This window comes from Sycon ciliatum, chromosome 4 (genome assembly GCF_964019385.1).
Source record: "Sycon ciliatum chromosome 4, ocSycCili1.1, whole genome shotgun sequence".
Taxonomy (NCBI): domain Eukaryota; kingdom Metazoa; phylum Porifera; class Calcarea; order Leucosolenida; family Sycettidae; genus Sycon; species Sycon ciliatum.
In genome coordinates, this window is record NC_088646.1 from 39,807,879 (window position 1) to 39,831,898 (window position 24,020).

Sequence of the window (24,020 nt, forward strand, 5' to 3'; positions counted from 1 at the left end):
GCCACATTTGAGGCCAGAAAGTCCAAGAACAGGGAAATAGAAATTCAGCCAGGTTTTACAAAATTAGGACAGGTATGCCATGGCAAAATGCATGGAGAAGCAGATCCAAAACCCAGATTTTTGAGATTTAAAGTGGGTTTTTGATCCTCAATTCGGCCCAAATCCGACTTTCAAAAGCCAGCGGGCCAGTTTCCGATGAATGGACTGCAGTGCACCATCAGAAGTGCTGCTCCTCAGCCTCTTCCACCCCTCTCCTCTGACGGGGACCGTGTAACCTATCAAGGTGTGTGTGTGTGCGTGAGAAAATAAAAATTAAACGAAGGAAGGTGTGTGTGTGTGAGAAAATCACTATCCTAGTAAATGAGTGCAAGAATGATTTTCATACTGTCCACAGATGTAATGAATGATTATAATTATGGTACTGCGTGTTCGTTCCGTTATGGGTTTCAGAGAGGTTCTAGTTCTGTGCCTCGTTTGACTGATGACAGTGCCCCAAACAAGGATACACCATGGCAAAACAAGAAGTATGATCTACTGTTGTGGACGATAGGGTGACTGGCCTGGGCTGCCGCCCTTACTCCCGTAGTGTGTACATACACCTTGTAGAAATGGGCTCGCAGCTGCAAGCCAGCGCCCCATGGCCGCTTGACTTCTCAGTGGATTTCAATGTCCACAACAGCACCGGTACTCGTAGTGCCCATATTTTGTAGCTGTTTCAGTTGCCAACCAAAGTGCACCTTATTCACGAGACATTGAACCTCGTGTACACATTATACAATTCGAAAACAAAATGAAATTCATTTTGTGCACGAGTTCGCACCGAGTCACTGAACCTCCCTATTACCATGCTTGGTGAAATAAAACAAAGAATACCACACCATTGCTATGCTTTGAAGTTTGAAAGGATGTGTACAGTAGGTCCGCTGTACCACCCCCCACCACACACCCTTGTGCAAGTCTGCAACATGTACAGGTCGGTATTCACAGACCCTGTGCACTGTCATCGGTATGATAAGTGACGAGCTTGAAAGTGCATCTCACACCGTGGCGCAAAGAGTGCTTTCTACGGGTAACTGTGTCCGTTTTCCTGGCTTTCAAAATCTCTTCTGCAAGCTCTGGCACTACCAACACATGCACAGTACACTAATAAACAACACACACACTTCTGACGGGGGCTCAAGCCATCATTCATTTCCCAACCAAGCAACACGTAAAGACAAACTGTTTTCTGGAGCACTTCTGAGTTTTTCAAAAAAAGCAAGGAGTGACTCCGTAGCTGTCGCTTCTGTCCACGCTCTTGTTGTGCTCGCTGTCACGGCATTCTTCCTGTTCTCCTTGCAACTGCCACCAGGTAAGTCGCTAATGCTTCATCAGAACCATCCTTTCTTCTGTCGGTTGCGTTCCGACAGAGCGACTTCATAGCATTTAAATACCAGGTAGATAAGAGTCAATGGCGTTCACTGCATGCTCCAATAGCATCGATGCCCGTGTTCCTATGGTGGACTGTTCCTGCCCTGCTCGGGAGGCATTTCTTAGCCTTGCTGCAGCCAAAGTGTTCCTTGTCAATGGAAATAGACGAACATGTATTGAATAATAGATATTCACAGGTCTGAGCTTGAGCACTATCAACTCCTCTTAGCTGTCACCTTCAGAGGTACCCTTTTCTTGGCCACGGCTCTGCCAGTCTGCACGCCATCTCCACGTGGCCACACGTGCCCGGTCGTAGACTGCGGTGAAGGAGTCGAAGGCAGGCCGCACGTCCAGGCGCACAAACGTTGCGTTTTCATCGTCAACGCCGCCACCATCATAGTAATCGATGACGTAGCGCACTTCCCGACCGCATCGGTCAACGACCCAGTCGTGGCGGTCGAACGGCAACTCAAATCTGCAGCATAGCCACACGACAAACAGACCAGCCATAATAGAACACACACTTTCGCATGGGTATGGCTACTTTAAAACCTGCAACTACCAGTACACACGTACAGTGTTGCTCAGTATGACACACACGGCCTAGCACAATGTTCACATTGCCATTGTACTATCTAGTCAGACAGCCATGGCACACACTGCACTCGCCACTGCAAGCAAACATGTACTAGTATCCAATGCATGATAACATAGTGTACTATTTAGTACAATTAATTAGTACTCACCCCATCCAACTGCGAAGACGAGCACGGGGCGAGTACTGCTTGGCTTTGCCGCCAAACCTCAGCAACTTGGGCTGCTCACACTCACTGGTCCGCACACAAAGTAATAAGACAAACAAGAAACACAGATCTTTAAAAACGGGTAGAAACACACACAGAGACAATGCACACAGTAGTCCACCACCACAGCATATCTTCAGTCCACCTAATCTGCAGTGGAAGAGGTCCTTCTGCAGAAGTTGGGGCGGAGATTTAAGTTTGTCAGGAAGTCTGGACAAACTGCACAAGTCTGCAACAAGCCCTTCAACGCATTCACTGAGCCTGGCAGGATCCAGCACATTGGTTTTTGTGTCACATCGGGCTCGGCAGCTGATTATTTCCCGATGATACGACGAACTACTACTAACTTAAGAACGTCATGTTGGGGGAACGTGTTCCTCACATGAGCGTGCGGGGGAGCTGCAATGTCCGCTACGACAGCAAGACTCCCGCTGTACATACCGATGTTGTTTGTACGACAACTGTTATTCTTGCAGACGCTTATCACTCGTATCAATGCACGGAATGTTGTTTGTCTGCTGACTGTCTCTTTGTATACGCGGGTTAATCAAATCATAATCCTTACAGAAAAGAAAAAGGTCATTTCCATCCGAGTCCATAATCCTTACGCATTTCCTCTTGTCTGCTATTGGTGGCCTCTGCTTCACCTGTGTCATTTTCAACCATTTTGTACCGTCTATAACTCCTGCTGTTTTGGATGTAAAGTTACCCTCAGCCTGATATTCGAACTCAGATCACAATCTCTCCAAAACCTTCTCGATTGACCAAGGTGAGCGTGAGGGGCTGAATGGATACTTGGATCAACTATATCGGTTGATGACCTGATTGGGTTATTACGGCAATATGAATGTATATGTTGTGGCGCCCCCCGTGTAGTCATTGCTGCTCCATGTGGTGCTACATTTTCCAACTGTATGAGGGGTCAGGGGGCCTGTCTCTTTGGAACTTGAGTCAAAGTGCGCATGCTGGAGCGCAGTCTTAGCCAGCTGCAGGGCAGGTCCCTGAAGCAAAGGAGAGACTTGTCGTCTTCATCATCCTCATCGAGATCTAGGTCTCCCACCCCCAGGCTGGACAGGAAGCCTGCCGATGACTTGTCCACTTGGAGCGTCGCTAGCTACGCAAAGCAGTGCGGCCTCAATACGCACCTGCTGAACCTCTTTGAAGAAACGAAGTCGGATTCGACCAGACTCCTCAGGCCGTCGCGCCTGGATGCCGCTTGTCGGCAGCTCAACTTTGCACCACGGGTTCCCTCGGCAGAGGAACTTGTTACGGCAATCCGCCGGCGCTTAACCCTACGAGGCTTTGAGCCACCGCGACGACACCTGCAGCACAACCACCGACAACAACAACGACCACGAACGATACGCCCAACTCGACACCGCTACTTCGACGCCGACGTTCTGCCACTCCACCGCCTTTCATTGCCAACAATGCCACGCCACGCGCCTTACCGCAACTGGACTGGCCCGCCACCCAATCGTCGTCCTCGTCATGTATTCCCTCGTCGCGGTCCTGTCTATGTCCACACCGCCCATTGGTTCATTAACGAATGATTATTCGATGCCGCTTTCTCACAGCTCGACGGATTTCACCATGCGTTCCCCTATTTCCTTTGTGTCTACGGTTATTCCTGTGCTTTGCTTGAAGTATATGCGTGACTATGTGGAGCGTGCTGGCACCCACCCAATCGTCGTCCTCGTCATGTATTCCCTCGTCGCGGTCCTGTCTATGTCCACACCGCCCATTGGTTCATTAACGAATGATTATTCGATGCCGCTTTCTCACAGCTCGACGGATTTCACCATGCGTTCCCCTATTTCCTTTGTGTCTACGGTTATTCCTGTGCTTTGCTTGAAGTATATGCGTGACCATGTGGAGCGTGCTGGCATGGGCTTCGGAAGTTGTTGTTTTCCGGGGTCCTTGTCGTTTTGTTGTCGTCGGAGGGTAGGAGAGCAGCCAAAATGGGTAAGAAACTCTTGAGGCACAGGCAGGAGTGGCTCACGATAGCCGAACGGCACAGTCACCATGTAGCGAAGTCCTTTCAAGATGATCGAAAAGATATTGTTGTTGTTGTTGGAGATGCCTTTGCTGGAGATGCCAGGGAGGAGAAAAAAACGAAAGGCGAGGAAAAGGCAGCCTGGTGTCTGCCATTGGTGTGGCCAGGCAGGCCGGTCGCTGCCCAGTCCCGTCGTAGTACGCAGTACTGGATTGCTATATTTTATACCAGAGTTTATATGTATTACGTATCTATTATTGCACGATTAAAGAGGTCAATATATGAAATATAGAACGAGTAAAAGACCGAGGTCCCCCGAGGTCTTTTACGAGGTCTATATTTCATATATTGACCGATTATGAGGGCAATAATAGATTTATCACGACATAGCATACCTAAACTGTTTTTAGCTGTGTTTATAGGAAGAAAGGAATACTATTGTAATACAGTCAAATCTGTCGTAAGCGACCGCCCCTTGGTGCAAGAAAAAGCGGTCGCTTACGGCAGATGTATGGTAAATCCGGCATACCACGTATATGCTTCCATGTACTCAAATCGACGAGAATAATGTGATTTTTAATATCATTTTATTGGATATTCAACGACGACCATACCCGTATAGTACGCGTATGCGACACGGCTTGATTTACATGCTTGTTCTTTTCTTTTCTGTCTTACTTTCTTTCCTTGTGTTTCTTATTATTCCTTTTTCAAACCAACATTTCACACTCACTTTGCGCGCTTTCTCTCGCATCCTTAACTATGTTACTAGTACATACACAAATAGGAGATCCCCCAGATAGGCGTTAGCCTTTGGGTAATCCTGAAAGATTATTATATTATTATGCGGCAGTAGATCGACACTGCCTGGACTTGAGAGCTACAGCACAGCCTCAGTGCAGTACACATGGTACAGGCCAGGCGCCAGTCGATCGCACTTGCAAGACAGCGCATTTTCACACTTTGCAGTTGACAGCGCACTGGCAAGTACAGTTTCGCACCTTACTGAACCTGGGTCGCGGTCGCTTACAGCAGATTTTAATGCAGCCACCGTGCATGAAATCGCGGTCGCTGGTCGCGCACAGCAGATGGTCGCTCTGGAGAGATCAGTTTGTATGTGAAACCGTCGGTGCACGGAAAATCGGTCGCTAACGGTAGATGGTCGCCTACAGCAGATTTGACTGTAGTACATAGTATGTACATATGCCGTTTACATTGGACATAACTTCTCTATAAACAGAAGTTTTCAGTTGTCACTTTTAGTATGTTCCCCAAGTTCCTTGACTGAGAATCTCACAGTTTGGGTTTGAATCTTCAGATTTTTCTTCTTTCAGTTCTGATTTTTTTCTAAGTTGAGGAAAAAGTTCTAAGTCCTCGGGCTAAGTGGTCAATATAAGCAAGAGTCCATAACCCAAGAGTATGCAACTGTGATCTCTTTTCTATGGGCCAACCGCGCGGCGCGCTGCCTTCAGTACATCATTCAGCTGCAGTCCGCGCATTGCGGAAAATCAAACACCGCACTTTCCCTCTAGTTTGAAATGAACTTTCGTACGGAACTGGAGTTCACGCGCCAGAATTCAGAGATTGTGTAGGTACTGGAACGAATCGAGCAAAAACGGATGGGCTCGTGCGAGAAATTGAGAGTTTGAATGCATGCTTTCAGAGCGTGATGAAGGCAAGTTACGTAATGAAGGCAGCGCGCCACGCATGCACCCATAATCACAGTTGCATACTCTTGGGTTATGGACTCTTGATATAAGTGGTCAATATAAGCGGTCAATATATGCTGATATTTGACCGCTTAGGGCGCGTTCAGACTACCGATAAAAAGTGACCGATTGGGAAAGTCGCCAAGGTGATTTGATCACGTGACGTTACTGGCACGTTACCGGTGGGAAAGTTTTACTGCCGCGGCTGCTGCGGCAGTAAACTTTTACCGGCAGTAAAAAAGTGCTCAGGCTGCATGCGCGCTGGGAAAAAAGGGAAAATCCCTTGTCAGTGCCGCGGTGAGAGCTGAAAACTTCACGGTGACGTTAGTTTGTTATCGGTAGTGTGAATGTCCTTCACGGTTTATCGGCATTCACGGTTTGACGGGGTTCACGGTAGTCTGAACGCGCCCTTAGAGATCACAAGTTTCTGTGGGGGTCAATAATAAGAGAGTGATAATATAGATTATAACAAGGGACCGAGTGTATATATTTCGCTCCTCTGTCTTGTGTTTATGGGAATATAAACACTGTCTATAAAAACCTCGGCTACGCCTCGGTTTTTATAGCGGTGTTTATATTCCCATAAACACTACGACATCGGTGTTTATTCTATACATATACACAAGGTCCCTTTGTTATAATATATTTATACCTCTCCATACTCACCGTGTGTGGCCTCCTAATGGCTTGTTCCTCGCCAACTACTGCTAATTTCCCTTAGGAGTGTATATGGAGATATATACACCACTAAGGGAGGGCATGCCTAAGACTGTGGGTGTATATGGAGTGAGGTATAAAAGAATACATAGGTACGTTTCTAGAAGACAGAATCTCAATATGTTGCCTAGACTTGCTCTTACCACAGGCCTGTTATCTATTGTCTCAGTTGCTTCCACTGCATGTTACTTTCCTTGCTCACTCCTGCTGACCTCTGCTCGCTCTCTATTTGCGGCTGCTGCCTGCTCGCTATAGAATTCAGCTGGTACAAGTTCGCTGACTGTTCACTGACTAGGCAGAGTTCTAGAGATTTGTCGATGCAGCTTATTGGATAGAGTCGTTCAGACTTGGTTGTCATTAGAGGTGCACCAGAGGAAAACCCTAAAGCTTTTTCTTCATACCGTACTTCCGCACATAGAAGCGTATGCGCATATGTCCGGACATAAGCGCATGCGCTTATATGTGAACACCATTGGTGAAACCCCCTGGAGCTGAATATACTGTTAAGGGGCCGTCCGTAAATATCGATGTTTTTTTAGAGACGATATTGGTGCGTCTGGGGGGGGGGGGAGGGGTTTGAGCCATGTGCGTCTTTTCGAGCATCAGAAAAATATTGATGTAAATATCTGAAGTTTCGCCGATCCCTGCACGCGGACGTCTAAATGGCTATACAAGAAATGTGAAACCAGCTTCCGTTCGCGGAGCTAAAACTCGCGACACAAGAACAAAATCAAAAATTGGAAGCTGTACGCCCATGGCGAATTTCAAGAGCAAAAGAATGAGCTATTGATTGTGGAAATCGGCCGAACGATGCCTGCAGGAGACCTTTTTCAAGACGTAGAGGCAGTGCGAACAAACACGGACGAACTCCACAAGAGTTTCCAGTCTTCACTGTCTGAACAAGGAGGGCGACCAAAAAAGTCATAACGCTCTCCTTCTCAATTAGACCATATAAATACTGCAAACTTGCCATCTTGGGTTCATATTATTGCCAAAAAAAAGGAAAAAAATGAGCATCCAAAAATATTGATTCCATGATCTAGATGTACATGCATGCATGTACATGTGCGTCTTCTGGGGGGGGGGGTCAAGGGAGAGAAGCACCAATATCGTCTCTAAAAAAACATCGATATTTACGGACGGCCCCTAAGCATTGTGATAACACCTTTGTTTAGGACACAGACAAACCTTTATTGCACATATAAGCAAGAGTCCATAAACAAGAGTATGCAACTGTGATCTCTTTTCTATGGGCCAGATGCGCGGCGCGCTGCCTTCATTACATCATTCAGCTGCAGTCCGCGCACTGCGGAAAATCAAACACCGCGCTTTCCCTCTGGTTTGAAATGAATTTTCGTTCGGAACTGGAGTTCACGGGCCAAAATTTAGAGAGCGCGTAGGTACTGGAATGAATAGAGCAAAAACGGATGAGCTCGTGCGAGAAATTGTGGGTTTGAGTGCATGCTTTCAGAGCGTGATGGAGGCAAGCATTGCTGCCAAATAATTTTCGCCTAAAATCGGACACCCTTCACCGCGAGGGTGGCCACATGGTGCGAATTTTTCTCCTCGGCAATTTTTTACAGAGAATTCAAAATATCGACTAAAACACCATGAAAATTCGCTTCGTTGCCATGGTAACCCCAGAGTCGTCATGAATGAGTGTGGTCGCACACTGACTCTGTACAGACTGTCAGTGTACATGCCATCCAGCCTGATCCAGGCATGTTACTTTGCACTTCCACAGCCAAGCGCTAGCCTTTTTAGAAGCAAATGTACAGTGGTTTGTGCCTTCAGTTGCGCTGAAAAGTGAAAGTACAGGACTTCTGTATAGGAAGTAATGATCTCCGACATTTTGGCTGCTTTTCGGACGTTTCCCTTTTCGGACCGGTTTTCGGAAGAGCCTTCAAAAATCGGACACTGTCCGAAAAATCGGACGGTTTGGCAGCACTGGAGGCAAGTTACATAATGACGCGCACTGGCCCATAACCACAGTTGCATACTCTTGTTTATGCACTCTTGATATAAGCGCATGGGCTTCTACCCGAACATGTTCACACAGCAAAAAATCTTTTTTGCAGCAAATTTTCACTTATAAGCCCATGCGCATATATGTGGGGAAGTAGATATAATAGAAGAGAATTTCAGGGCAACTGCTCAAAGGCAGAAGCACCCCCACCCCCCCTCCACCGAACAAACATGAATCACTAACTGACTGTAAAATCGACGACTATCCGTCGATGACTTTAACAAGCTGTAACTCACTCATTTTTGATTGAATTTGCACCAATTTGGTCTCAAGAGAAGCAGGAAAGACCCACCATTCATCCGCCAAAAAAAACCAGAACGTCTTAGCATGTTCCAAAAAGAAGCTATAACTTGGGGTGCGTTTGGTTGGTACGATCTAGAACAGGATCGAACAGCTGGTGCACATGGAGCAGCCTCATGCCAACCAAACGGTACTCCAGAAACAGAGCACATTTTTGTGAAAAATATGCCAAACTTGGTGCATTCTTCAAAATGTGTATGGGTCACCATTGTCACTGTGTACGGTACGACGAGTCCAACCCAAAAGCGTATGCACGTGATCATTTGGGACCAAAATCGATGTTCCCACCACGTTTCACTGTAAAAAAAGTGAAACTGCTCGGTCTGCTCCGGCCTTGAAGCCGGAGCAAGCAGAACATGTTCTGGCCGACCCAGAACAGGTGCAGTCCCAACCAAACGCGCTGTTCTGGTGAGTCCTGTTCTAGTTCGTACCAACCAAACGCGCCCTTATAGGCAAGAGTACATAACCCCCCAGAGTGTGCAACGCCTGATCCAGCTCTGCATAGGGTCTTGGTCAAGCGTAATCGGATCTTTGCGTCACAATATCGTACACATCTGAGGGGAACCCGGGGAGTCGCGGTGACTCTCGGATCAAAAACAACGAAGCCCTGCCTCGAGACCGGCCTTGCGCTGGTGTGGAGTGTACGCATGACATCAGAAGATCCGATTACGCTCGACCAAGACCCTATGCAGGGCTGGATCAGGCGTTGCACGCTCTGGGGGGTTATGTACTCTTGATTAGAAGTCTCTGAAGGAGGTCTGTTTTCACACTACATTGTACACACAGAACAAGTTTCAACTTTGGCAAGGATTACGCTGCCAACCTAAAACCTTGCCTGGAGACTTCTCTGATGGTACATTCAAAATTTGCTAGCATGAAAATACAACTTTTTAGTACGGCTCCTCGATATGTGGACTAAATATTGTTTTTAAAAACTACAAATAGTCCTCATGTTGATGAGCCGTACTGCTCTTCAAAAATTGGAATTGGGGGTGGATTTTTGTCCCTCTTACAAATGAAGGCTAGAAACTGTTTCTAGAGAACTCCTTATCACTCAAGCTTTCCAAAAAGCCCAAGATGCCAATATTACCCAAGGGAAACTAAAGTTATCATCAAAATGGGTCGCGGTGTCTCGCTGGAACTGAGAATTTGTCCACTTTGTCGGTCGGAAAAGGGTTAAAGTGACTTACTGTACATGCAGACGTTCCCATTTGAGCACTTCCTCCCAGGCTTCTTCATTGTTCCTGTTGTGTATGCTGATGATCGCGGACATGTCCTGCTGCTTGATGTCCTCCGGCTCCCATCGCCAGCCTTTACGCAGCATTGCATTCCAGAACATTTGCTGCGACGGATAGACCCACTTATCATCTCCTACGCCGCCCTTGGGTATGGACGAAACTTCGCGATCGGTTGGTAGTGCGAACGGCTGACCAGGGGATGGCATCTGGTTTGGAGGCATTTCCTGAGCAGACAGCACAAGACAAGAAGGCACAGTAGAACACCAATTATCCGGACGATCGAATATCTGGATCGCCTGGTCGGGCTGGATTAAAACAAAATCACTAAATCAGGTTTTCGAGGTTGTTGCTGATTTTCGCCACTCGGTGCACCATTCAAGCGATGCACAAGATTTATTACAACAGGTTGTAGTCAAAGTGTATAACGATAGTGTCTGAGAAACGAACACATACCACACATACACAAATGGTACATAGTACTGTATCGATATTTTGGTCTTTTTTTCTGGACATGCTCATACATGCAAAATGTACATCGATATTTTTCGAGAAACGAACAGGCGCTCAACCCCCCCCCCCCCCCCCCCTAAACGACTAGTTTTTGTTTCTAAATAAATATCCATATTTACGGATGGCCCCTTATGCACTCTTGCTGTCAGATGTCTGTAGTCCCTGTACTCTTCTGCGATGTGAATCAAGTCTTTCAGGTTCTAGGTAAAAAAAGGATTTTCTGTCCCCATCAACCACCAAGTGATGCAAGCCCGCCTACGTTGCAAGTACAATAATAACAACAGCACCTAGTACCTGTATCTGGTGTATGTGTGTGTTTGCGTGTGTGTGTGTTTGTGTGTGTGTGTGTGTGTGTGTGTGTGTGTGTGTGTGTGTGTGTGTGTGTGTGTGTGTGTGTGCGTGCGTGTGGGTGTCTCTGTCGGGAAAGGACCAACGCCGAAACTGTCTGCTTTCTTATGCCATTTTAAAAGTCATGACGAATAACAAGTTACATAATTATTTGTGGAGGATATCTGAGTGCAATGGCAATATATGCGCATGGTCGACTCGTACATCTGTACATGTTTTGAACAAACATAATCACAGACGTCTGGGCCAGCAAACCACTGCAGTTTGTCATTCTGACTTACGTTATTATCAGGGTTGACTTTAGAGGGATCATAGGATTCGTGCATAGGGCAACCTGACCCTGGCGGAGCACGAGTCAACACCGGCCCTTTATCATGTTTATCGGGTGCCTTGGCGTTGGATTCATGCATTGGGCAACCGGAGGGTGGCGATACAGGTGCAGGAGAAGCTTGCGGCTGCGGCGCCTCAGGACTGGATGTCCCACTACCCATGGCTATCACACTCTGCCGGTCCAAAGTAAAACAAGAGCTCCACCTAGTACCTGGCAAGGTGGCAAAGTTAGTACTTGACTCACTCAAAACATACTCAGTGCTGAAACTCGAAGTTATCTTCGAACGTCGTCTTGAAAAATGGTGCAACAAAATAATTTCGAGAGCTGGACCGGACAAGACTTGGTGCGACTCCATGGAAACGATGATCCCGGCAGGCAGCGCCATTTCCGTTGTCATGATAGCCAAGGAGATTTGATCGAGTGGCGGGAAATCGTTTGGAGTCTACGATGTACATGTACACGTCACAAGCTTGTCGCATGCATGGTCAACGAGCGTCGACGTCGCGACGTCCACGTCCGCAAATGTTTTTTTGGAATACTGTACTATTCCAAAATAATGCATTTCTCCAGCAGATATTCTGGTCGTTTCGTTTTCAATAATCCACACAGTATCTTTGATGGGCTCTGAAAAGCCTTCAATAGGTTTGAACTTTGAAAACTTTCTAGTCGTTTTGCGATCAGTTTTGTTTGTGTCAGCTGTGAGTGTCGTTCTTTACAGTAACTGTTGTAGATCAGAGATCTGGTGTGATAGAGGGTACTAGCAAAAGCAGCAAAGTGCCTGTGCCCGGCAGGACTATGGCAGAGTTTGGCAGAACGTGGAGCAATCGCTGGGAAGAGCCACGCCAGCACAGGACCGAGCCCAAGAGGCATAGTGTGCCGGTAGTTGGGAATTCCCCTGATCCGTTGGGGTATGCTCATTCACATCTTCCTCTTTCGAGTGACAGACCAGCACCGGTGGGTGCAGCAATGCCATCTTCGGCTAGCAGTGTTGCTGGTACTGGTGACCTGGGTAGGCGTTTGTCACAAGTGCAGGCTAAATTTGAGGTACGTGTACGACATATCATCTGTGGAGCAGTCGGGTTAATGAGAGAGTGATGCTGCAAATAGTGACCATGCACCCTACTACTACGGTTGGCTCCACTCGCTGGTTTAGGTGATTGAGAGTCAGTCCACTTCAGCCACATTCTGTTATCAGCACAACCCTATCCAGTCACAACAGAGCACGAGTAACTAGTAGATGAATTTGGCCGTCAGGAGGCCAGCATATGGTGTCCGAGGCATGGATCTGATTCCAGCGAGGGGCAATGTGGTACCCTGCAGCATAAAGTGTAACGTGGTACTCTAACGCACAAGTAGCTTACTCCACCAAGCCCTCTGCCGTTGTCTAGCAACACATTCTTTAGCTGACCTGCACCTGCACACCCAGAATGCAAGTTGTGTGTGTACACGTCTGTAGTTGTTACACTAGCCCAACTACTCTTGCAGTTTGATGTGGCTAAAGCGCTCCGCTTCGTCTATTCAAGCACGTCCTTTGGGGTGTTTACCAGGGCGTCTGTATATCTTCGTACATGTACATTGAGCATTTTTCATTATTCCGTATGATTTTCCTTTGTAAAGGGCCTCAGCACGGAGGGCGCGTTTGCGACTTCGGACAGTTCCGACACGTCTGGCGGTGGCACTTCGGACCCAGCGCCGATGCGGCCGTCCGTACGCGCACCACTCCCGCCACACACCGACAGGACAGCGGTGGCAATGCAGGACTGGAGTACGCCGGCCGTGCATCGCCACCTCAAGCACTTCCTGCCCGGCAGCCACGCCACCGCTGGTAGTGCTCTGCCACAGCCTGCCATTGACGGGGACAAGTTTGGTCAAGACTTTGACCACTGGGAGCCACTAGTTCGTAGTAAGGACAACCTGTTGCACCAGAAAGACTTAACGATCCAGAGGTAAAGTGTGAGTGAGCTTGTCACTTAATTTGTATCTAAGCCAGATTGACACGTGTGCGCGCACACACACACCTTGACCTTGATACACGTTGCCTTGATAGGTTACACGGTCCCCGTCAGGGGAGAGGGGTGGAAGAGGCTGAGGAGCAGCACTTCTGATGGCGCACTAGATGGTGACGTAGTCGGAACTTCCTTTGGCAAGGGCACTCAAACGGGAAGTCAGCCCTTTCCGACACTATCCTTCGTTTCGTGCGGTCGCACTTGTGCCTGGCCAAGCCGCTGCTGGACTTGAAACTCTGGTGACAGGTGCTGCACTGCGGAGTGACCGGGTTGCCGGGGTGCTCGATGTTGGGAGCAGGTCCGTGATCGCACCGATGGGTAGCCAATCCACCGGGGCTGCGGAACCAACGTTGGCAGAGACGACACTGGCAAGCGCCAGCCTGATTACACACTGGCTTCTGCCGTTCTGCCAAGCATTTGTGACGCTTCTCATCTGATGGGCGAGAGAAGTACCGATCACATACTTGGCAATGGACATTGGGTGTGGGCGGCTCGGGCTCGAAACAGCGGTGCATGCGGCGCCAGTCGGGGCGAGAATCTGCCGGATCGTACCATCCCTCCACAGCATTCAGGGCCTTCAGGTCTGCACTAATGCAGTCCTTCCAGCGTTTGCGTGGACCGCCAGGTGGACGGCGGGATGAGAGCAGACCGAACAACAGAATCTTCGGGATGCGCTCTGGTGGCATGCGAGCAACATGACCCAGCCACTCAAGTCGTCGCTGGCGAATCCGGACAGCAAGTGGGCGCTTGTCGCCCCACATTTCCAGCAACTGATCATTGCTGATCCGCTCTTGCCAGGCGTCTAACCTTGTTATGCCAAGAACGTTACGCAGACACTGCATGTAGAACGTGGAGAGCCTCCAGATGTCGGCTTGGAGGGGTACCCAGCACTCAGCTCCGTACAGCAGAATGGTGACAACGCACGCATTGAACATATTCTTCTTGGTGCGGACGGACAGATGGTGGTTGCTGAAAACTGGCTTCCGCAGGGAGCCAAACGCACGGGAGGCAGCCGCAATTCTGGAGGAGATGTCAATCGAACACCGGCCAGACGTATCGATGATCGACCCAAGGTAGCGAAACTCCGTTACGCACTCGATCTGGTTCGAACCAACACAAACAGGGGCGAGGTCCGCATCAGAAATGTCTCTGCCGATCACCATGAACTTGGTCTTGGAGAGACTAACTGTCAGTCCAAACTCGGAGGCCACTTCATCGAATGTCACTGCAGCTCGCTCGAGCCCGGATCGAGATGTCGCAAACAGTGTGGAATCATCCGCAATAGCAATTCAGTCACACACACACACACACACACACACACACACACACACACACATGCTGCGCCATGTACCATGTGTAACATATCGCGCTTTCATGTCGCCTAGACCCCGACTCTCTTGCGTTGTACGCTCATACCGTGGAACTCACTTGCTACGTACTAGTACTCTAATAGGACATACTCTTGCTTAGTACGGCCACTGTCCGTAGCACGGGTGTATTCATCCATACTTAAGTACAGTATTGTAGGATTAAAAAGTACCTCGGATACTTAGTAGACTTTCCTGCTGCAAATGTGGGCATGTCTTATCCAAGTTGCACTGTATCTCTCTGTCCAGGCAGTCTGGGACCGAGCACTGCCCATAACTTGGAAATGCCCCTAGCTCTGAATCACGTCTAATTTTGATGGGAAAGGACCAGAGATTTGAGATATGACGTCACTTTTCAACAAAGCTATTATGAAAGGTTACTTGGCGAAAGAGTAGTAATATATCCACTAAATCTCACCTACAGGGTGCCAGGTAGACCAAGGTGCCCGTAGCTTGGAGGTCCGAGTAAGAGGGATATGTGTGTGTTTGTGTGCATGTGTGTGTGTGCATGTGTGTGTGTGTGTGTGTGTGTGTGTGTGTGTGTGTTGCTCTCGCTGGTGTTGCCACCCTTGCCGTAGGCTGCAGCGCGAAGCTGATCTGCTGAAACGCCAGTGCCACGAGAGTGAGCTGAGAATGCAGCAGGTTGTCCGTAGACAAGCCGAAGGAGACCATGCCGCTCTGGACGTGAAGCTTGCAGTGAGTTCTCCTCGTAGCAAACACCCCTGCTTGCATTGTGTCCTCTTTGTCTCCTTCACATGTTGCTGCCACCGGCGGTCTGGCACCGTCACTGCATTGTTTCTAGGGATGTGTCTTCTCGCTTGCTCCCTCTAACCAGTGGGAAAAATGGCTGTGAGCGCACGGCCAGCCTTACATACTCTCCAAGCTACGAAAAAGCGAGCTAATCGTCAACCGCTCCTTGTTCAAGATTGTTTTTGGTTTTCTGTGTTTTTGTGTGTGCGTGCACACGTGCGTGCATGGGGCATGTGTATGCAGCGGTGCAGTGTGTAGTCAGTCTACTTTGATCCCATTCTTCCTGAAGCTCTAGTGTACATGTTTGGTCTTGAACACATGGTGTAACATGTGACAAGTCATGGGAACTTGATATCAGGTGTTCTCCGTGTACACCTTTGAATGCAGGAGACGCAGAACGATTTGGCGTTAGCGCATGCGCAGGCTGAGCAGGTTCGCAAGCAGACTGAGAGACAGCTTGCCACTATGCAGGCCACTCTTGGGTGAGTGCAGTCTCTCTATCTATCTATCTCTCACTCACTGCTCTCTCTCTCTCTTTCTCTCTATCTCTCTCTCTCTCTCTCTCTCTATCTCTATCTCTATCTCTCTCTCTCTCTCTCTCTCTCTCTCAGCATATCGATATACGACGGGTACCCCTGACTACCTTTCCTCTACTACTTGTGCTGTTCGTTTTACGTGTAATTTATGTTGCATCCTTTCAGTGCAAATCATGTTCTGTTCTGCATGCTTTTCCCTGCCTTTTGTTTTTCATGCTTTTCCCTGCCTTTTGGTCTTCACTCTTGACTACTGGCACAGTGCAACTGTGCCTTTTGGTCTTCACTAGATCTATCGATCTTTGACCTGTATTGGTTCTCTCTTCAGTCTTCATGCATCTTGGCTTTATTCACTTCCTGACTAGGTGCTTTGCGTGTTATGGTTTTGACGTGCAGAAAATCTGAGTATTCGCTCAGTAAAGCGCAGAAGAGAATTGACGAGCTGGAAGGCGAGCAGGCAGCGCATGGCAAGGATGTGAAGAAAATGGTATGTTTATGTCTTGTGTTGGTACATGCCATTGCTGAGAATCCCTGCTCAGCTCAGGCATTCACTTGTGATCGATGCATCACACAATCGAGATGTGCAGCCTGCTAATCCTAAATGCACCCCAGACCAGCAAGCATGCATGCATGGACAGCGACCTTGCCCATTGTTTTGAGTTCCTCCTGCCCGGCTGTCTTCCTGGATGCTACACCTGCTGGAGTGTACATCTGGACATGTATGTGCGCCATGCCTTCTTGTTTCTAATATCTTGTAAGAATGATTTCAATGTTATGTTGCTACCTCATGTGTTCTATTCAGAACCTGCAGCACGATGATGATTTGGACAAGTTGAGGTGCGAAGTGGAAGAATCGGCGAAGCGAGAGGAAGCCACAAAGTATGTACTGCAGTGGCAGTCTTGTGACAGCGCCCTTCTCCCAAGTGCAATTTGATAGTGTTGCTGGTCAATGCATGTACTATTTATATGAGGAAATGTTGTGACTTTGGTCATTGATATCTGCAGTAAGTCACCACAAGCACAAGAGCTGGTTGTTTTGCCTTGAGCATGTAGCCCAGGGCTTACTTGTAGAGTTCTCAACGACAGCTCTTGTGTTTCCAACTTTCCGTTCACAGAGTACATGTACATCCGTGCTATGCTAGCTTAGCCCTCTTCCCTTCTGTATATTTTGGTTTGGGATAAATTTGTATCTCGTTACTTGCAGGCAACGCGTTCAGTCGTTGGAGCGCTACTTGACCAAGGTCCCGACTCCTCAGGAAGTGAAGAAGTCGCAGGAAGCAGTATCCTTTTCTTCCTGCATAGGCTGTATGTGTACTTGTGTGTGCTTGTTTGAAATTGTTGGGAGAGTTGACGTCAACAGGACACTTTCCACAAGTTTCCAGGCAGTGTGGTACAGCCTGCACAGGGTGCTGGTGTCAATGCTATGTGTGTGACATACAGTGATCACATTCTTGATTTCCTTAACTCACTTCATCACTGCTTTTGTCAGCTTACAACATGGAGAGAGCGTTGTCAGGCAGCTGAAGATGCTTGCCATGCAGCGCAGGAAGCACTGGGGCAGAAAGAGGATGAGATGGAAGCGCAGGTATGTTCACAATCCATCGTCAACTTGTCTCTGTCACTGCATGCCTGTCTGTATCTCTCTCTCTCTCTCTCTCTCTGCTCTGCTCTGCTCTGTCCATCTCTTTCTCATTCTGTCTAGTACTGAACCTTTGTATGCTTTTCCCTTTTTTGCTTGTCATTGCAGCGATCTGAATTGGATCGTGTGAAAGCACAGGTATCGGCGCTATTGCAACTACAGAGGTAAGCTTGCTTCATACTTTGTGCCACTGACAACTTTTCCCTGGTCTCAACTTTTTCAGGTGTGTACCTATGAGTAATGTTCTTTTCACTTTTCGTCTTTCGTTGTAATTCAACAGCTTGGCAGGCTGAGCAGTTTTGACTTTTGGCTTGCAGCTATGATCAATGCTTTCGCCAATGTACAGCTATACCGTGTTGAATCAGCACTGAAGCACATTGTTTCCAGTATGGTCGACTCGTGATATACCATGCATTATTCAGAGGACCTGCACGTACAGTACACAAGGCGTGTTGAATGGCAAAATGTGGATACTGCTTTGGCTATACATGCCATGATGGCATGCAGCTGAGCTAAGCAGCGAGCATGTGACTAACGCGATTGGCTGTTAGTCATGCGTTTTCTTTCCCGGCTTGGTGTGCATGACCTTTTGGGAGTAGACTCGACCAGCTGTACTCTGTGTGTGCGGGTGCACGTAATATTGCACATACATATTGTGGGTGGGGGTGCACGTAATATTGTACATCCATGTTGTGTGTGTGTCGGTGTTGGGTTGTTGGGTACCTCCTGACTACTGCAGTGGAAGTGTTCAAGAGCAGTTGACCAACACATCTCACTGTAGTCGCGAAGAGCTGCAGGCTCTCTTGCTGCAAAGCCAAGCGCAGTGCAGTGAACTGCATGGCGTAAGTACACATACTGCCATGACTGTGGGCTGCTTCGACTTTGCTAGTCTCCATTTGCGATATCGGTATCTACTATCTACTACTACTGTAGTTCTGTCTTGCTTGCTGCTCTTGTAGTCATGTCACCGAGTTGTTTGCAGTGCACTTATCACCATTGTGTTCAATTCTACCTGTAGATACATGCCTAAACGAATTAAGTTCATGTGCACTTAGTCTTACTAGTATTTGAAGTACACATTTAGAGCAACACTGTGCAAGAGGGTGCATTGTACCATATACACAACAATCTCTCTTTCTCTCTCTCTCCCTCCCTTTCTTTCCCTCTGTGCATTTGTTGCCTATGATCAGATGTTGGAAAAGACCCAGTCGCAGACAACTGATGATATGCAGAAGGTCAGGCATCGCTACAAGCAGCTCTACGCGCGTGCCACTGCTGAGCTGCAGAAAGAATGTCAGCTGCTGAAACAACGTGCCGAGGAACAAGATTCTGCCTTGCACGAAGAAAAGGTTAGTACCCGTCAATGCTGTCAGTACACTCTGCGCATGTATCCAACTGTACTTTACACTGTAAGTTCACTGCCTTGGTTGCCTGATGATCGTGAAAAACGTGATCATCTGAGTTGCAGCATCGCTTCTTCCTTTCTCTCTACTGCCTTCCATGTGTAGGATGTTACCCATGTACCACCATTGTTTCTGGCTACTCTTCCGTGTGCTATTTCTGTCACCTTTCCGCTGTATAAATTCATTGTGCTCATTCAGTTTCATTTTGCCTATACCGTAAAGTACCGTTGACCCCCCCCCCCCCCCCCCCCCCACGCCGTGTCGCTTCCCTGCTGGTTTTTCAGCAGGGGGCGGGAATTAGATCAAGTTGTTCAAGTGCGGTACGGTGTACAACAAAGCAGAAGATCAGACCTGGAATGCTGGATTGTGCACATTTGTGTACGCTGACGTCACTTCATGGGCAGAAATTCGACGGGAGGGGGGGGGGGGGGGTTAGAGCGGGGGCGGGTCAACGGTACTTTGCGGTACTCTAACTGATGAGAAGGCATCAAAGCTACTTGTGGAAATTTTCGAACGTGGCTTTAGATTAACTCGAAGCTTGTTCTTTTCTTCGTCTGATTGCATTCTTGTCTCCTGGAAAACTATCCACAGTACCTGCATTCCTTTTGCCTCTTATTTCTTGTCAGCTGAGCAATAAAGCACTCCAAGAAAGACTGTCCGAACGGCAGTCCATAATCGATGACCTTCGCTCGACCACCACACAGGTACTGGACTTGGTATTGAGGCTGTTCTGATTGCATGCTTTATAGGTCCTTAGTATTCCGTGTGTTTCCCCTTCCCTGGTTCTCATGTCACATCTCATTATCTGCGTTGTGATCTGCGTATTGATTACAGTGCGCTAGCCCACTTGTCCCATTGTCGTGATCATCTCCCGCTGACTCTACCGTACATGCTATGCTCTGTTCATGTCCCTGCCTATCGAAGCTCTGCATGCGTGTGGAATATGAGCCAGATTTGCATGAACTGCCTGTGTGTGCATCCTGGGCTGGACTTGCATGAGATTGATGTGTGGTGGGGGGGGGGGGGGGGGTATCTAGACAATTTTCGTGCATCCAGACTCTTATCTGAGCGACTGCCCAACTGTGAGATGTGAGACAAAGCCATGTGCGGTGATAGGATGTGTATGGTGAAAAACTGAATATGTGTGTTTGTGTCACTTCTTCTGTAGCTTGTCACACAGAATCAAGAGCTGCTGGATCATAGTTTGCAGCTGGAACAAGCTCATCAGCAGGTCAGTCTACTTTGTCGGATACCTGGAAGGAGAGGGGGGTACTTTATGGTGCAGATGTTTTTTTCTTTTTCGGGAAGTGCTAGTACATGTACTTTACATCTTCTTCAAGTATTCCCTATTAGGCTATATTCCCTGGCCACGGGAAGGTGGAATAAATAAAATGTGCTCAGAGGTACTTCAGAGTAATCGTCTGACATCCGTTTGCGGCAAACAGAAAGGGTGAACATGTTCAGGTCATCACCAGCACATGCAGTTCTTCTGGTACTAGCTAGCTGTCTGTCTTTATTCAGGTTGGTCAGTTATCGTTGTGTGTGTGTGTGCGTGTTTGTCATTCCAGCAAGGACTCCGTTTGCGCTCGCTGTCTTCCGAATCGATCCACAAAGTGCGCAGTGTCCAGGCAGAGGTAGGGTGTGCTGTTAGTGGGCTGGTGTGTGTGTGGGGGGGGGGGGGTATTGGTTATGGTACAATGCCACTCCTGTATCAGTCGACTAGTGTACCATATCCACGAGGATGGGCTGGTGGGGGAGAGGGGAGGGGAGGGGCTGCTCACATTGTTTGCTTGCTTGATTTCATTTTGCTTCACCTGATATACGGGCATTTCTGCCTTCTTGTCTAACCTACTGGCCAGACTCTCGATAGGATAGAGATGAAGAGCCTTCAGCATGACGATCACCGATATACTTTTGCATACCCGTATAGAAGCTTTCAAGTTCCCTTTGAGCATGTACCATTGGCTATCAGTGCATGCATTAGGCTCAACTCTACCGGAGTGGACAGTGTCAACAAATGAAGGGAGGCTCCTGCGTTGGCCACATACTTGTTTACAGACTTTATGTAAGCTGGGAGGGCTTGGGCACATCAGCCCCGGATACTCGGCGCCTTTTCATTCAAATTGGTGGAAACTCAGAAGATCTGCGGATGATCAGGGGTCATAATTGTCCAGGCGAGTATTCTGATTTTGCCAATGATAGTGGCTCAGTGTTATATGACCTAAGTCACAGCTCACCCTCAGCCTAACTACTCTCTCTCTCTCTCTCTCTCTCTCTCTCTCTCTCTCTCTCTCTCTCTCTCTCTCTCTGTCTGTCTGTCTTGATTTCGATCACATTGTTGTAGCTCCGAGCCTGCGTGGGTGACCTGCGTAACTTGATTCAAGTTTGGAAAAGTTTTGTCGACGGCCATGACCCGGACATGTCTCGCTTGTTGGGCCTTTCCGGTAAGCATGCTTGCTCTCTCAACTGTTCTCTCCTATTGCTGGTATACCTTATCGGCTATGCACTCTTTGCTTTTCTCCTGGTCTCCACCAGGATCAAGTACAATTGTGCACTTCCATTCATACCGTATGCCAGCGCCTTTAAAGCCATGGCCTTATATTCGAAACACCGCTGCTTTCCTCGATACTTTAGATGCAAAATGACTCACCCACTACGCCATGCCATAAAAGTCAAAGTCCACACAGAAATTTCAATCTAACTCTACTTGTTCACCCTTCCTGCTGGGCTGTAAGTTTGTTAGTATAGTACTTATTCCTTCATTTTTACAAAACATACTTCAAATGTCATTTCACTTATGAAGCCCATGGCTATAACTGAGACTGGCTTTATAATCGAATATACCTCCATGGCTTTAAAGGTGCGGACATACGATAGTACCATACTGGACCCACCGTTAGTGTGTTTGTGCATATTTTAGCGCTGGTACAAAGGAGGTGCTTGCTACCATGCCTGGGCTTGTGTATCCAATTTTCTCTTTGTTTAGAGCATGAGATGTCGATCAGCGTGTTGAGGGTCACTGAGAGGCCAGACTACTCACCTGTTTTATTGTCATTGTAGTCGCGTGACTTACTCAAAGTGCCACAATAGTAACAAAGTAGCAGTGAATAGAGCGAAAGGGCGCACCAAGGACCATAGCATTGTTGCTAAGGGGTTGTCCGTATTTTTCGAAAAATTAAAAATCCGTCCTCAGGCAGAAAGGGGGTGGGTGTTCAAGGGCGCTGGCGGAATTTAATTTTTTGATTTTTCGTACTTTTTTTTCTTCAGTGACTTTCATACACTTGTTGCACTGACATGTAGTGCACTGTAGACGTATACGCGTAGTGTAGGGTCGCAAACACCAGTATGATAATTATACCGGTACATGACTCTTCATGTAGTTGTAGGACGTGCATGGCCGTCGGTAGACCTCCTACTCACTTTACTTAGCTACAGCTGTACTAGTACTTGAAATACATGTACATGGAGGTGCAATCAGTGAACATGGGGTCAGGAGTTCTTATTTTCGAGCTGGGCATCGGTAAAGATCAAAAAATTAATGGGAAAAATGGGGGGGGGGGTCAGAGACAATTTTGCACGAGGACGGATTTTTTAATTTTTCGATAATTACGGACGACCCCTAACGTGTTTATTTCTGAAAAATGTTGAGGAATAAACACGTTAAACGTCGATGGAAACAATGCCATGGGGTGGGGGGGTGGGGGCCTTGCGGTTGGTGCGCCTTTCATTCTACCCATTGCTTTCATCAAGGATCTTTTTTGCATTCATGATCCTTTTATTCTGTGTGTTTGTTCACCCAGCCCCTGTTGTTCCCGAACAACCCAATCACGATCAGGATGTTGACACTACTGGTGAGAACTTTGTAGAAGACCTAGAGGCACAACTCGGTGATGTGCGCAAGCTACGAACTGAAGTGGACCAACTTCGCTCACTGCTGGCAGACCAGTATGCCCAGGAACTGGGATCTTCTTGCCCCATTCAGTGATGATGTGTGTGGTCCTGCTGCTGCTATACTGCACCATAGCCCTGACCTCTATGTGTGCGCACACTGGGCTTTCAACTCTGCGCTACTGTGCATGCTGTAGTCGACACGCAGGCACTTAATTCTGCGCACACTTCCTGTCAGTTGTCAAACAGTGCTATCTTGGCTGTGCGACTGCTTCTTCGTGCAGTGCGCAAGACAGCTGCAAATTGTCTGATCTTTCCTGTCGGTATTGGCCTTAGTCGATAACTCCCTACATACTGACAAGCCCATACATGAGCTATTTGAGCCTGAGGCTACAATCCGTTCTTGACCTTAGAATTATTTCAGGCGTAGAATATTTTTTTATACTGACCAGTATGTCGTTCTCCTCTCATCCGATTGATATTCATCATTCATTTTTTTCTATTTGGATTTTGCACAAAATTTATTTTTACTTGTAGGTTGTCTCCTTCTTTTCTGGGATAGTTTTTTCATATTTTGTTCCAATTTTAGTCCAAACTCATTGATAGGGTTTTTGATGTGTGCTGGTAGTTTTCTGCTTGATAGTTATGCGCTTGCAGCACTAACATTACGTGTCGTGAAAAGGTGACATCAAGAGTAAAATAAGCTCTTGGTAACATGTGTACAAGAAAGTCTCGCTCCAGTAGCGATCCTATCCGGCATGAGTTATGCTTCCCGCTTCATGTCTCTGTCCGTAGACATGTGCCTGGGTACAGTCGGCTTTGCGTATAACGACACTCGGCAGGGCATCAGAAAAGTGTCCTTATTCGCAAAGTGTCCTTATACCCGAAGTCTCATTATAATGTATTACAGTTAGATGGGACTTTGCTCTGGGCATGGAATTCTGTAGTTATTCGCGAATTGTCGTTATATCCGCAGTCGTTATTAGCCAAGCTGACTGTACATGTACATTGTAGTCTAACGTTGACACAGCTGCCGTGCAATGCTG

The 24,020-nt window shown here is 47.7% G+C and overlaps 2 protein-coding genes across 3 annotated transcripts; one reads left to right on the forward strand and one right to left on the reverse strand.

Annotated features, from left to right (window-relative positions):
• Nucleotides 1-1,211: 1,211 nt before the first annotated feature.
• On the reverse strand, nt 1,212-11,689 carry LOC135816126 (holocytochrome c-type synthase-like). The gene is made up of 4 exons (XM_065329505.1): nt 11,339-11,689; nt 10,152-10,423; nt 2,157-2,240; nt 1,212-1,885 (listed from the first exon to the last, which is right to left on the reverse strand). The coding sequence occupies exons 1-4, from the start codon at nt 11,546-11,548 to the stop codon at nt 1,636-1,638; spliced, it is 816 nt and encodes a 271-aa protein (XP_065185577.1). The 5' UTR covers nt 11,549-11,689; the 3' UTR covers nt 1,212-1,635.
• Nucleotides 11,690-11,918: 229 nt separating this feature from the next.
• LOC135816127 (centrosomal protein of 85 kDa-like) lies at nt 11,919-23,690 on the forward strand. 2 transcript variants are annotated; one of them, XR_010553355.1, is made up of 16 exons: nt 11,919-12,432; nt 13,006-13,334; nt 15,340-15,457; nt 15,899-15,993; nt 16,441-16,531; nt 16,847-16,923; nt 17,249-17,324; nt 17,534-17,629; nt 17,792-17,847; nt 18,423-18,525; nt 18,874-19,032; nt 19,713-19,790; nt 20,255-20,317; nt 20,659-20,720; nt 21,431-21,530; nt 22,887-23,026. XR_010553355.1 is itself a non-coding variant. In XM_065329507.1 (16 exons), the coding sequence occupies exons 1-16, from the start codon at nt 12,184-12,186 to the stop codon at nt 23,069-23,071; spliced, it is 1,941 nt and encodes a 646-aa protein (XP_065185579.1). In that variant the 5' UTR covers nt 11,919-12,183; the 3' UTR covers nt 23,072-23,690. The 2 variants fall into 2 exon arrangements, 1 of the variants encoding a protein (XP_065185579.1); XM_065329507.1 differs by having other exon boundaries at nt 20,655-20,720; nt 22,887-23,690.
• The last annotated feature ends 330 nt before the right edge of the window (nt 23,691-24,020 follow it).